We start from the raw sequence: 12,972 nt of genomic DNA, 5'->3' as shown, positions 1-12,972 counted from the left end.
TAATCCCTATTTCTAAAAAGTAATTACTGGTTTGGCTTGTAAATAAGTGTAAGTAAGTTTTTATGCCACTTATCCAGGTTTATATTGCATAGAAGAAGTCTAAATAGAGACAAGCAGTCCTCCCTCTCCTCAGCCAAGTCCTCCAGCTCATCAGGAGGACACAGATGCATTCCCAAACCACTTGAAAGAGAAAATCTCTCCAGAGATTCAGAGTCCCGATTCTTGCCCACGGTGTCCTCCCAGTAGGAAATGCCTGAAACATCTCACCCAGGAGGTGTTCAAGAGGGAGTGAAGTCAGATGCCTGAACCACCTCAACAGGCTCTTTTTAGTGTAGAACATTGGCAGCTCTACTCCAAGCCCCTCCTAAATGGTCAAGGTCCTGACCCTGTCTACAATCTCATTCATTTGGAGCTTGCGAACATATATGAGGGCAGCAACATAGACTGACCAGTAAATTTACAGCTTCGCTTTCACACTGAGCTTTGCCTTCACCACAGCAGACCAATAGAGTTTCTGCATCGCTGAATATGTGGCCCTGGTTTATCTCTCAATCTCCTGCTCCATTATCCCTTTACTCATGAACTCAATATTTTAAACTTCCCCACTTGGGGCAGCAACTTGTCTCAGATCCAGAATGGGTTATTTGTGGATCAGGTTTTTTCCAGTGCATCCTGTGAATGCTTGAGTTTGAAGGCTGGGCAAAATGTTTTTGAGCAGTTTTTGTGGTACTGCTAAATAAACTGGGGCTAGTGTATCTTCTAGATGAGGCTGCTGCAATTGTTGACTGCCTTTGCCATGAGGGGTTTGCTTGGGCTACAGCAGTTTTTAGTTGGCTGGTATGTATCACAGTAATATTTCCACTAGTGCAAGGGCCTGGTTTCAGTGTCAGTGGCTTTAATGTTGTGGTTGATGAGTGTAAAAGAGGACACCGCTTGTGTGGCGGGCTCTTATTGAGAATTGCTCAATAAGCTAAGGCTTCTTCTAATGCATGTTCTTGTCTGCAATGTAATGTTAGATGAAAAACAAAACAAAAATATTGTCAGTTGTTTGTCATTGATGTTTTGAGGGTCTCGGATTAATTTCAGCCTTTAAAACCTCTGATCAAAGAATTGATAAAACTTCTTGCTCAACTGTCATTTTCAAGTACTGAATTTGATGTTTGTCTAGATGAGATGGTCTTTAAAAAGACTCAGAATACAAGGTTTTTCTTTATCACTACCAAAATCAAAGTATTCAGATCACTTTTGCAATTTTTAAGAGAGGAAGAAATCAAGAGATTTAGTGGAGAATAGACTATCGTGAAATCATGCATTGCGTTACAATTTTTGGAGTAATTACAATCCTCAATGAAATGTAATACTACAGGCCAAATCTATAACTGTAGGAATTAGTAGCTATTGCTTTGCTTTAATGATAAAACATTAACTAACACAATTTGAAATTGTATCTCAATGTATATATATTTTTAACCTATATCTATGTACAATTTAGGTTTTAAAATACAGATTATGTTGGAGAATGATCAGTGAAAACAAACTGTACAGCCAAGTTTCACTGTAAATGGTTTGTAAAATTTTACAGGAAGTGGATTTTCTGTGTTTCAGCCAATGACTGTAATTTCCACTTTGTACCCCCTGATTATCTTGTGACCAAGTCTTCCTTTGAGTTGGAAGACATCAGTCGTGCAAGAGAAGGCTGAGGTACCACAATGATCAGAAGGCTGGTTTCTTTGATTCTTCTAAGTACATTGTGTGAGTTTACTTCTGCACTGAAACATGTGACACTGTTATATAGAGTTGAGTAATATTTGTTAAATTTAAGGTGCTTTGTCCTGTCATGTTCGAGTCTAACCAATACCATGTTTTTTTTTTTGTTTGTTTGTTTGTTTGTTTTTTAGCTTTGACCCAAGAGAATGAGGGTCCTTTCCAGAGCTCTATAACTGTGGCTAAACTTGGAGATAATGTGACTCTGACATGTAGTATCCCTAGGGATGATGTTGGGTTGTCTTACTGGTATAAGCTGAATTTTGGATACATGATTGAAACAATTGCCTCAGGAAGTTTTGACAAAATATCACTTAAGGGACAATTTACCAACTCAAGATTCAGTGCCACAAAAGTGGGTAGTATGTATTCTCTTACCATAAGAAATGCAAGCAAAGAAGATGAAGCAACATACTTATGCCAAGGAGGAACGGCATACATAATGGAATTTTTTAATAGCACGCTTTTAGTAGTGAATGGTAATGTATTTTAATTTGACTGTTTTTGTCATATCTGCTTCTAAACCCAAATAATTACAGTTAATGCTATTTCGTGTCTTTTTGTGATTCACACAGATACAAAAACGCTGCAGAAATCTGTCACCGTGAAACAAACTTCAGATGTGGAGTCAATACATTTGGGAGATACAATGACTCTGCAGTGTTCACTTTTCTCTGAAAATGACACAGATCAGTGTCCAGGTGAAGACAAAGTGCACTGGTTTAAAGGTGCATCAGAATCCCATCCAGGCATCATTTACCACGGCAGTCTCAGAAATAAAGAGGACAGGAGATGTGACTACAGTCTGTCCAAAACTATAACAAACTCATCTGATGCTGGGATGTACTACTGTGCTGTGGTCACATGTGGACAGATCCTGTTTGGTGAAGGAACTGTGGTGGAGATAGGTATGTATATTTTTTAAAATTACTTTGCCTTATTATATAGAGGTCTTAAATGGTCACGCTTCTAATTGCCTAAAATCTTTTGCTGATTTTTTTCCTACATGTTAATTCACTTGATTGGAACTGTTTTTATGCTTCAGATAATCATTTGACAGGACTTAAAAATATCTGTAATTCTTATATTATGTATTAATGTAAATGTAATATTTGATTTGCTACTGTTATCTGTGGACTTGTGGACTTAAATGGCATACAACTCTTAAACTTCTAAACCTAAAAAAAAAAGCCCAGAATTAATTTCTCAATCCTTTCAAAATCTATCATAAAGCATTTCATGGCTCACAGAGACTGACTTAAAATGTTATTAGTAAGTGAAATCCACTTATGGTAAAAACTATTCAGTGTTTCTTTCATGACATTTGATAATATTTTCTGTTTACAAATTATAAATGAGAATGAAAGAATTTAGTGCATTTTGTTTTCTGATTTTAGGACAAAAGTGGGACCCAGTTGTCATTGTGCTCGGCGTGCTGCTGGCTCTCTGTGTGATTGTGATCACAGTTCTTATTTTATCCAGACACTGAAGGTTTTTGTTGCTTTGCGTTCTTAAATTTAGAACATCCAGGATTTTTGGAACCAGAATATCAAAGAAAACATTGTAGACAACAAATTTTAATCCAAGGGCTGTTGTATTGAATTAATAAAACTGATTATGAAATTATTCCTTTTTATACTAATATTGGCATGCTTTATTAATGAAAACATATAAAAGGCCCATGTTATAGCATAATACATCTGGTGGACTGGTTTTTGTTTACTCACTGTAGCTGTGAGACTAACAGTAGGATATTTGACTAACTGTAACATACAAAATGACAACTCTCGCAAAACACCTTGAATCAGCTGTTGTTTTTTTATTTAGCACCAAAAATTTCAATTAAAATTGAATTGATTTGAATTAATTTGGTCATAAAAAACATTGTATCATATTGTTAATGCATTTAGTTATTCTATGCTATATTCTGTGTTACATCTCCTTTGATGAATAAAGTCTATCCAAATTATAAAAGTCTACCTGTCTGTTCTCATATAACAACACAGTGTGTTTGCACATCTCAAAGTGAATAGTACTATTACCTATATTTTTGTGTTTATTGCTATTGTACTTTTGCACCAATCGCTGTCTTTATTGTTATGAATGTATATGATAGATTATGCAGCAAATTTATTTTCTTCTGCCATGTTGAACACCAGTCTTTACTACTACTACTTACTTTCTACTTACTACTCCTCATACATGTTATATTTCTGTATTTTATTTTTAATAAGTTAGCAAAAATTTCAAGCAAACCTTTTTCATTTTGTCATTATGGGGTGTTGTGTGAAGAAATTTGAGGTGAAAAATGAATTTAATTCATTTTGGAATGAGACCTAACCCTAACATAACAAGTAAAGTGCTGTGAAAATCGAGTTTTATTGTCAACCCATAAATTATATAGTGGGACAAAATATCGTCCTCCTGGATCAAAGGTGAAAACTGTAAAAAAAAAAGAAAAGAAAAAAAAATCAAATATACATATATGCAGAAATAAGATAAACTAAGAAGAATTACAACAGTATTCTACTTGAATAGAAATAGAGTAAGAATAGAAAGGAATGAGAATGAAAATAAATAAATACAGCTCACACAGCACATACAGGGAGCACGTTGTCGTAGTCATTAGCAATGTCACCTCACAGGAACAAATCCACCGACTGTGCTGAATTTGCATGTTATCCCCGTGTTTGCGTGGCTGCTCTCCTGGTACTCCAGCTTCCTCCGACAGTCCAAAGACATGCAGTTAGTGGGGAGAAGTTAATTGATATTTCTAAATTGAATAGGTGTGAATCTGAGTGTGAATGGTTTACTGTCTCTTTTAGAGATGGGCCAGAATCCCTTCCAGGCACTATGACAGTATCAGAAATAAAGAGGAAGAGACATGTGACTACAGTCTTTCCAAATCATCTAATGCTAAAACCATACTACTGTGCTTTGCTCACATATGGAGAAATCCTGTTTGGTGAAAAAAACTGAAGTCGGAATTAATATATTTTTAAATTCATATTTTAATCTTTGTTTATCTGTACTGATTACTGCTGTATTGATTTCTGTGAATAGAGGTCTTCACATGGTAGGTTCAGGCTTTTAAAGGTTATATGAGTTAGATCAGCTTAATGTGTTCACAGCCCGAAGTGTCACAGTGGTTGGAAACTTACATACTAGGTCTGTGAAGGTTCTCAGTCATCCAGGTCATCTAGTCAAAGGAGTTTGCAAAGAAACGCGTCTGGACTTCTTTAAGTTGCTTGAAGACGTTTCACCTCTCATCCGAGAAGCTTCTTCAGTTCTAAGGTCAAATGGCCGAGAGTCCCAGATTTAAACCCAGTGGGAGTATCCCCCCAAAGAGGGACAAAGGACCCCCTGGTGATCCTCTAATCACATGAGCAAAATGTTCACATTTTGGACAGAGAGGACAGATGGTTTGAAAGAGGAGTGAAAGAGGCCATCTATGTCCACTGTGAGCGACCATCTTTGAACAGAGGCGGTGGTTTACGACACCAACTGTCTGCCATCTATAATCCAGTTTTGAGTTCCCTCCCCAGACGCCTTAATGCCCACTCACATCCTGGGCCATCTGACCTCAGGAATTCACATGACAGGGTGGGGCCAGGTTTCACAATGAGCTCACCCAAAACCCTGGCTGATTAGGTCCCACACCCGCTTTCACACCTTGGCTCATGTGATTAGAGGATCACCAGGGGGTCCTTTGTCCCTCTTTGGGGGGATAATCCCACTGGGTTTAAATCTGGGACTCTCGGCCATTTGACCTTAGAACTGAAGAAGCTTCTCGGATGAGAGGTGAAACGTCTTCAAGCAACTTAAAGAAGTCCAGACGCTTTTCTTTGCAAACTCCTTTGACAAACTTACATACTACTTCTTCACTTTACAGACTACAGTTTTTTTGGTTATTTCATATGTGCCTTTTTGCTTCCTCTGTCACCTTTGGTCTGTTTTATCCTCTGTACTTTTCTTTGTTTGTGTTTTCTCCTCATTTCCTGTGGTGTCATGCACCTGCATTTTAGCTGCTCACGTTGTCTTGCACAGCTTAGATGGCAAATGTTGTTGTCACAGATAATGGGTGGCTGATTATGGTTATCAACTTTCTCTGCTAACTCAGACTTTCTGTTTCAAGCTCTGTCACATCATTTAATTCTTGTTATTTATAAAAGAGATTTAGTTGTATTAGAACCAAACATAAAAATGATTTTACTTTTCTGCATCACCAACTGAATACAAACACATTTCAGGCTTAATGTGACACATACAGTTTGTGCTGCTGCACGGCTGGGCTGCAGTCGATAGTGTTAGTAAGGTACAGCTTAATAACTTCAAAATTCATATTCTTTTAGTATGTAATCTTTCTGGCGCTCAAAGATTACTGAATATAAATTAAAATAAACAAATTAATAAATAATATTAAAAATTGATATAACTACTGACTATGTATGGATTTTGATGAGTCACCATGGTCATTTAACCATGTAACAGGAGAGCCACCTTTGTGACACTGAAAACTGTGACTTCAAGCTCAAAATATTTTGTAACATAACTCATTAATCTTTCTTCATATTATGCCCCTCTGTTGTGTAATGAACAAAGTGTAGTTGAGGTTGATTAGAGAAAATGTTCTCAGCAGTCTTTCATCATAAACTGTAGTGTGAGAGAGATTTTTTTTTTAAAATTGTTACTGAAGTGGTGCAAATTCAAATTTAAATAGATGCAAAAAGTTTTTTCTGACCTAAACCTAAACTGGCTGGACACTGAAAACCATTATTTTGAATCAAAGTTGAAAAAAGCTGCTCAGTCTGTAATTAAATGTGTCTTCTTCTATTCAGCATGGAAATAAAAGAATGAGAAATTTTGAAGAGAATTTTAATTAACAGAGAAGTAAACATGATCAGCAGGTAGTCCAGCTGAAACTCCAGGCAACTAACTGAACATCACAGGAAGCACAATCAGCCAACAGGCGGCGTTGCCAGCACCACTAATGATCAACAATTTTTCACAATAAAAGCATTCAGAACGCTGATGGGATGGAGGATAAATATGTTAAGCCAAATGGTGGTTTGTTCACCTTTTTAATCAACAGACAAGGAAAACTGTCGATTTCACAGGTGTCGTACAACATTAAAGAGGGAAGACTCAAGTTTGGTTTACAAGTTTTAGCATAAAAACGCATGATATTCTCTCATCTTGCAAGGATATGCAGTGTAACACAATCAAATTTGCTTCCAACAATTTTTATCCATCCATCCATCCATCCATCCATCCGTCTTCTTCTACTTATCTGGGTCTGGGTCGCTGGGGCAGCAGCCTAAACAGAGACGCCCAAACCTTCCTCTCCTCAGCCACGTCCTCTGTCTTGTCCAGGGGAACACCAAGGCGTTCCCAGACCAGTCGAGAGATATAATCTCTCCAGCTTGAACATAAACACTGATTACAGTACATAAAGAATTTATTCATCACAGACTTCATGATGAAATTCTGTGATTTCAAGCATAGTTTTATATTTTTATAGTCTCTATGCAGGTATTTTAATGTTGTTGTTGTTTTTTTAACCTTGAAAGAATAAATATATTTAAATACCTTTTCTACATAATATTCAGATTCAGAGTCAATACAAGGTTTTAACAGATGTTTTCTTTAGGCTGCTCTTGGTTCTAACACAACACAGAACGCTATGTGTACAAAGTTCAAAAACGTTTATGCAGAGACTATCTGCTACACTATCAGAGACAGTCTAAAAAAATGTGCTGGTCTGAGATGAAATTACCCTTCAATCAAATCTGTGGGGTGAGTTTACTGGTTAAACATTTTCAATGTGAGTTGATATCACCCTGAAAATGGAATATTACTTAAACACTCTGCCTGTACCAGTACCACTGCTCCTTCTTGGGGGTTTTCAGTAAGTTAAGTTGGTGAACTGAGCGTGTTGGGTTAGATCATGAAAGGAATTTGATTGGTTAACACAGAAGACACTCAAAAGTACACTCCCTGTGTACACTCCCTGTGTACACTCCCTGTGTACACTCCCTGTGTACACTCCCTAATCTCATCTGTTTCTAAAGCATATTATCTTTTTATTCTCTTTGTTCACTTTTCATTTTTGATTGTCTATGTCTGGTTTAGTATTGCAAGAAATGCATCAAATACCTCAAGCTCTGCACTTTAGAGGAATGTTGAGTTTAAGGGCCATGGCATTTTGTTCTTTAGCAGTGTTGAGGTGCAGGTTGAACCCATGTTGCATGATTTTGCTTCTTCAAAAACCAGAACTAATGTGTAATTTGGGATGCAAATTACATAGGAAACCAGCAGCAGATTTTCCACTAAAAATAACCCACATCAACCCCATGGTAGAGCTAGAAGAAAACCAAGAATAATGGCAAGTAAAAGATTTTAGCTATGATTGTTTTATTTCGTTCATGAAATGTCTCATCACAAATCTTAAAATGAGAAATAATTTGTGTCATTATGATGATAATCATGAAATTAAGGACAGGATTTCATAACACGCTGCACCAGTGCAAAACTGTGTCAAAAAAATACAATCAGTATTTGCACAGTGTCAAGACTCCGTGTGGAAACTTTCTTTTTCAAAGTTCCTCAGCAGTTGACGGAAACAACTATTTGGGATTTCCTAACCTGGACGTGTGAGCATGCATCAAGACATTTAGTAATGCGTGTACAGTACCGTGCAAAAGTCTTGAGCAGCAGTTCCTGTCTTTATATTTCTCTGGGAAATATAGTACATAAAGCAAAAACAGTTTGGACAATTCTGATGAGCTTGAACATGAATATTTGATATAATCAACTTTATTCTTATATTGTTTTTCTTCTTCTTTCTTGTATATTGCTTTCTTTATTTTCACACCTTTATGGTTTTGCTACCTAATTTCATTGTGCAAGCAACTGTACATTGACAATAAATCATCCATATCTGACAGCCATTTTCTGCAATCATTTAATTTTCTCCAAATTGTCTCCTAATATGGATGAATACTGGCTCTACTCCAAACCCATCCCACATTCCCAAGCTCTTTACCCTATTTCTGAAGCTGACACCAGCTTTAGAAACAGGGTCACTTGCAGGTTCTTTCTGTTGAGCTTCTGATGCAGGTGGAAGGCAACAGAAAATCCAAACTCGCCGCACTGATGACCATTTCTCTGCAGTACATTCTCAGTGTCCAGGTTGAAAAATGCAACATTAGAGGTCTGGGATTGCATAGACATAGGTTATGACACACATTTTAGTTAACAAAATATTTACTTTGCTTTTTTTAACTGCAATGTTTAGATGACAGGTTTTTTTTACATAGGAAATAAGAATGTTTAAATTTGTATCAGATTTATTTATCTTTTGGTTGTTTCAAAAGTCTCAGGAAGCCCCTGCAGCTGGGCAAAAGATCTATTATTCTACATGGGCCCCTGCTCAGCCATTATGTTTTAGAATGAGATGCTGTTAAATTCTATTTGAGGAGGATGAGATGGCGTGCTAGAGATGAGATGGTTGTAACCTCAAGGAAGAAACTGGGAAGTGTTTTTAAAATCTGGAGTTAAATTTGTTAGAAAATGCATTAAAAACAAGTGCAATAAAAATGGCCCCAGCACACATGGAGAGGAGTGGCTGGTGGTTTATTGATTTCACACCGATGTCAAGTAGGCTTCTACATCGTTTCTTTGCCATTGCCATGTAAGATGACATGAGATAACTGCTCCATTAAAAACAGGCAGCAACAAACATCTAGACAAAAACCTTTAATGGACTCAATTTTAGTAGCTGACCTTAGAGTAAATAAACAGTAAAAAGTTAAAAACCACTTACTTCAAAATCTCTGTATTTCCTTTTTATTCAGTCAAAATCTCTTCTTTTATTAGTTACATTTCATTTATATTTCAGTATAGTATATTTAATAGTTTAAAATAATAGCTGTATTGATTTTTTAAATAATACTTGTACAGTGTAGAAATATTTAATTAAATTACCAATAAGTCACCAGCAGATGGCAACAGAGCATTTGTCACAACTTAGTCAACATGTTGGGCCTGCAGTGACTTCAGCTCAGTCATCCTTTAAGACTGCAGCAAATAAGAGCAGTCATCATTACTGTTATACACCCATTTTACTCAATAATGAGAGCTAATGTAACAGCAGTTTTTATTGTAGTAACATGACTAATTATGGCCTTTGATCCCTATCCAGAAGATAGAAATAAAATATATTTAAAATTTAATTCTAAAATAATTTATACAATTGACCTTAATAACTTAAACCATTTATAATGAAAAAAAAAAGGCTAAACAAATATGTGTTCAGTTGAAAAATCAACATTGCAGGGAACTGGTCAGCTAAAATGTCTTATACATATTATGTTGTTGCTTTGAGTGAATTCTGTTGCATCATATCCATATCAGCTTCCTTTTATTAACAAAAAAAGAATACAGAGAGTTTTATTTTCAATCTGACTGTTTGCATTGAGTTCATTTTATGTAAAAAACATAAATAAGTAACTTAGAATAGGTAATTTATTCATAATACTTTAGCTGATGTTTCACAGGCAGTGAGTGGAAAAATCAGCAGTAATGTGGTTGCGTGTTGTGAATCCACAAGGGGTATTTTTTTCTCTCTTGCTTTCTATTTTTAGTTCCTGTGCTGGGGCTAACTTTAAACTTGTTTCCGCAAGGCAACTCAAGTTAAAGCAAATATTTTGTGCACTAGCAACTCGTAGCATATCATGTTAGCACTTGACATGTGATATGACAACTGTTCTGTAAGAATTTCCATTGCAGCAATGTGGTTTCCTTCATAATTTGTTTAGAAAAAGCAATGCACTGCTTAGTCATGCAACATAGTTATGTTGTAAGGTATGTTATGCACAGCGTCCACAAACATTAGTATATTAAATAACTGATTAGTGCCTATCTTGAAGTTTTGAGATGCCAACAGACAGGAAGCCATCAGTTGTGCAAATCGCCATCTGATATTATAGTCCCTTAGTACTAGCTATATCTTATTCTTATCTCTGGGGTGCCAATTAGTATTTGTCAAAGCTACTAGAATGGCTAATTTGCATACAAAGCGTCATGTGGCATGTGTACTGCAAGGCCCATTTGGTATGGCATATGTGAGGGAGGTCAGTTGCACGTGTTTTAACTCAAACTATAATATTTCACTAACTTTAATCTAGCTGCATATAGTGCCTATAATTTATCTGGAACTTGAAGTGAAACACAAATTCTTAACAGAAATAACCCTAACCACCAATGAGGACGTTGCAGGTTTGGTAAATGTGGCTGTTATCAGTGGCCATGACTGGAGGGTCAGAGCACCAGTGCTAAAGAACACATTGCACACAATAGGAAAACACAGCTGGTACCTGACAACATCATATAATCAGTATGAATTTGGAACCAGCTGAATGGCTCAGAAAGTATAGCTTAACCTTTGAACACTGTAGTATTTTCCTTTTCTTAGTATGAATTGGGTTAAAGGTTTTTGCCAAAACCCTTTTGCTTATCAAAACCAAGAATCTACAAGCAGAGTATTTTGATCCCCCTCACCCACCTCATAAGAAACCAGACAACATTCATTGTGGTTTCTAATATCTGTCTTCACTCCTCAATCACACCCAAGTTGCCTGGTGGTCTGCAAATCTCTTCTGACCTTTGATCGATTAAATTTATATGTTACATATTTAACATGATCACATTTTAACTCTCAAAAACCTGACTGAAATTATTTTAATTTCAATCTTTAGCACAGCTGTACTTGTGTGGAGTTTGTGATTGAAAGTAGTTCTTTTTGTACAACTCTGCATTAATGCATTAATTAAACAATGTCCAGTACAGCAGATCTGAAAACTATCAGGTTAACAGTTACAGCTAAAAATAGCTTGCGGAGGCTTGTTTTCAGTGAGCTACATATCCTGTTGATACCAAAATTCATATGCGTTCTGAGTAAACAGGTTTTGGCGGGGTGTCGGAAGCGGAGAAGTAGCCAGCCACAGCCTGCATCGCACAGTTTAGCCGCCACATGTGGCTTTGCTTGTTCTCTGACAGACACTGACGTACCTATACCACAGTGCTTTGAAATGAAAGTACAAGAGCCTTGTTGATTTTGTCAAACTGTATCTGCACAGTTGCATGTGCATTGGTCATCGTTAACTAGTTTACAAACATCAAGTGAGAGCAATGTTCTCCACACATAAAAAAATCCTATTTATGCAGATGTCATGCAAAAATTTGTGAATTCTGCAGAGTCCTGATTAAACAACAATAAAACATATGTAACATCTGAATGATGTCCTTTATCTGTGTAACAGGGTTCACACTCTTCAGAATTGCACGTATACATGTCATAGTGGGTTTTTGTTGGGTTACTTAGAGTTTTATGGATGTTTCTCATTGTTATCTAAAGATATTTTTTAATTGTTTCTATGTTTTTGCATTTCTGTTCTGTTCATATGTTTGTATTCTGCTTTCAGTTAACTCATTTTCCGGTATTTATTAGATCGGCCTGCTTTGTGTTGTCTTATTGTCAAGTCTCTCCTAGATGTTTCCAATTTGAAATACTTCTTGATTTATTTTGTAGTTAAAAGTCTCCTGTGTTTTGCTTTCACTATGTGTCTTTGTCCTTAATTAGTGTCACATATATTTCTCTGTGCATCAGAATGATTGGAGGCAAATTGTGACTGTACAGGTGACTCACCAGCCTGGTTCCTTAACTGAGTGACTGGGTTCTGTGGTTAATCTACCCACTGCACCTTTTGCTTGAAGTCTTCAGTTGTCCTTCAATGTACATATTAAACAAATATGTAGGACTGCTTTCTTTCATATGCACAATATCTCTAAAATAAAAACATTTCCTTTCTCAGAGTGACACTGAAAAAGTAGTTCATGCAAATATTACTTCCAGGCTGGACTCCTGTAATTCATTATTATCGGGAAGTCCTAAAAACTCCCTGAAAAGCCTTCAGTTAATCCAAAATGCTGCAGCAAGAGTACTGACAGGGACTAGAAAGAGAGAGCATATTTCTCCTGCATTGGCTTCCCTTCATTGCTCCCCATTAAATCCAGAATTGAATTCAAAATCCTGCTCCTCACATAAAAGGTCTTAAATAATCAGGCCCCATCTTATCTTAATGACCTCATAGTACCATATCAACCCTATTAGAGCACTTCACACTACAGCACTTTGTTAGTAGACCT

At 36.5% G+C, this 12,972-nt stretch overlaps 1 protein-coding gene across 1 annotated transcript; it reads left to right on the top strand.

The window, feature by feature from the left end:
- The first annotated feature begins 1,837 nt into the window (after window positions 1–1,837).
- Window positions 1,838–4,621, top strand: LOC134633928 (uncharacterized). The gene is made up of 3 exons (XM_065472123.1): window positions 1,838–2,243; window positions 2,340–2,672; window positions 4,590–4,621. Exons 1-3 carry the CDS (start codon window positions 1,838–1,840, stop codon window positions 4,619–4,621), a joined length of 771 nt encoding a protein of 256 aa, XP_065328195.1.
- The last annotated feature ends 8,351 nt before the right edge of the window (window positions 4,622–12,972 follow it).

Source organism: Pelmatolapia mariae, linkage group LG2 (assembly GCF_036321145.2).
Source record: "Pelmatolapia mariae isolate MD_Pm_ZW linkage group LG2, Pm_UMD_F_2, whole genome shotgun sequence".
NCBI lineage: Eukaryota > Metazoa > Chordata > Actinopteri > Cichliformes > Cichlidae > Pelmatolapia > Pelmatolapia mariae.
Note: the sequence above shows the minus strand (reverse complement) of the source record. Positions and strands in the feature narration are given on the sequence as shown.

What these genes read in the sequence shown, in the direction of transcription:
- LOC134633928 (XM_065472123.1), top strand. Translation starts at nt 1,838, where the DNA reads ATGTTCGAGTCTAACCAATACCATGTTTTTTTTTTTGTTTGTTTGTTT. An exon ending in CACGCTTTTAGTAGTGAATG is followed by an intron (nt 2,244 to 2,339) that starts GTAATGTATTTT and finishes TGATTCACACAG; the next exon opens with ATACAAAAACGCTGCAGAAA. An exon ending in AGGAACTGTGGTGGAGATAG is followed by an intron (nt 2,673 to 4,589) that starts GTATGTATATTT and finishes TGTCTCTTTTAG; the next exon opens with AGATGGGCCAGAATCCCTTC.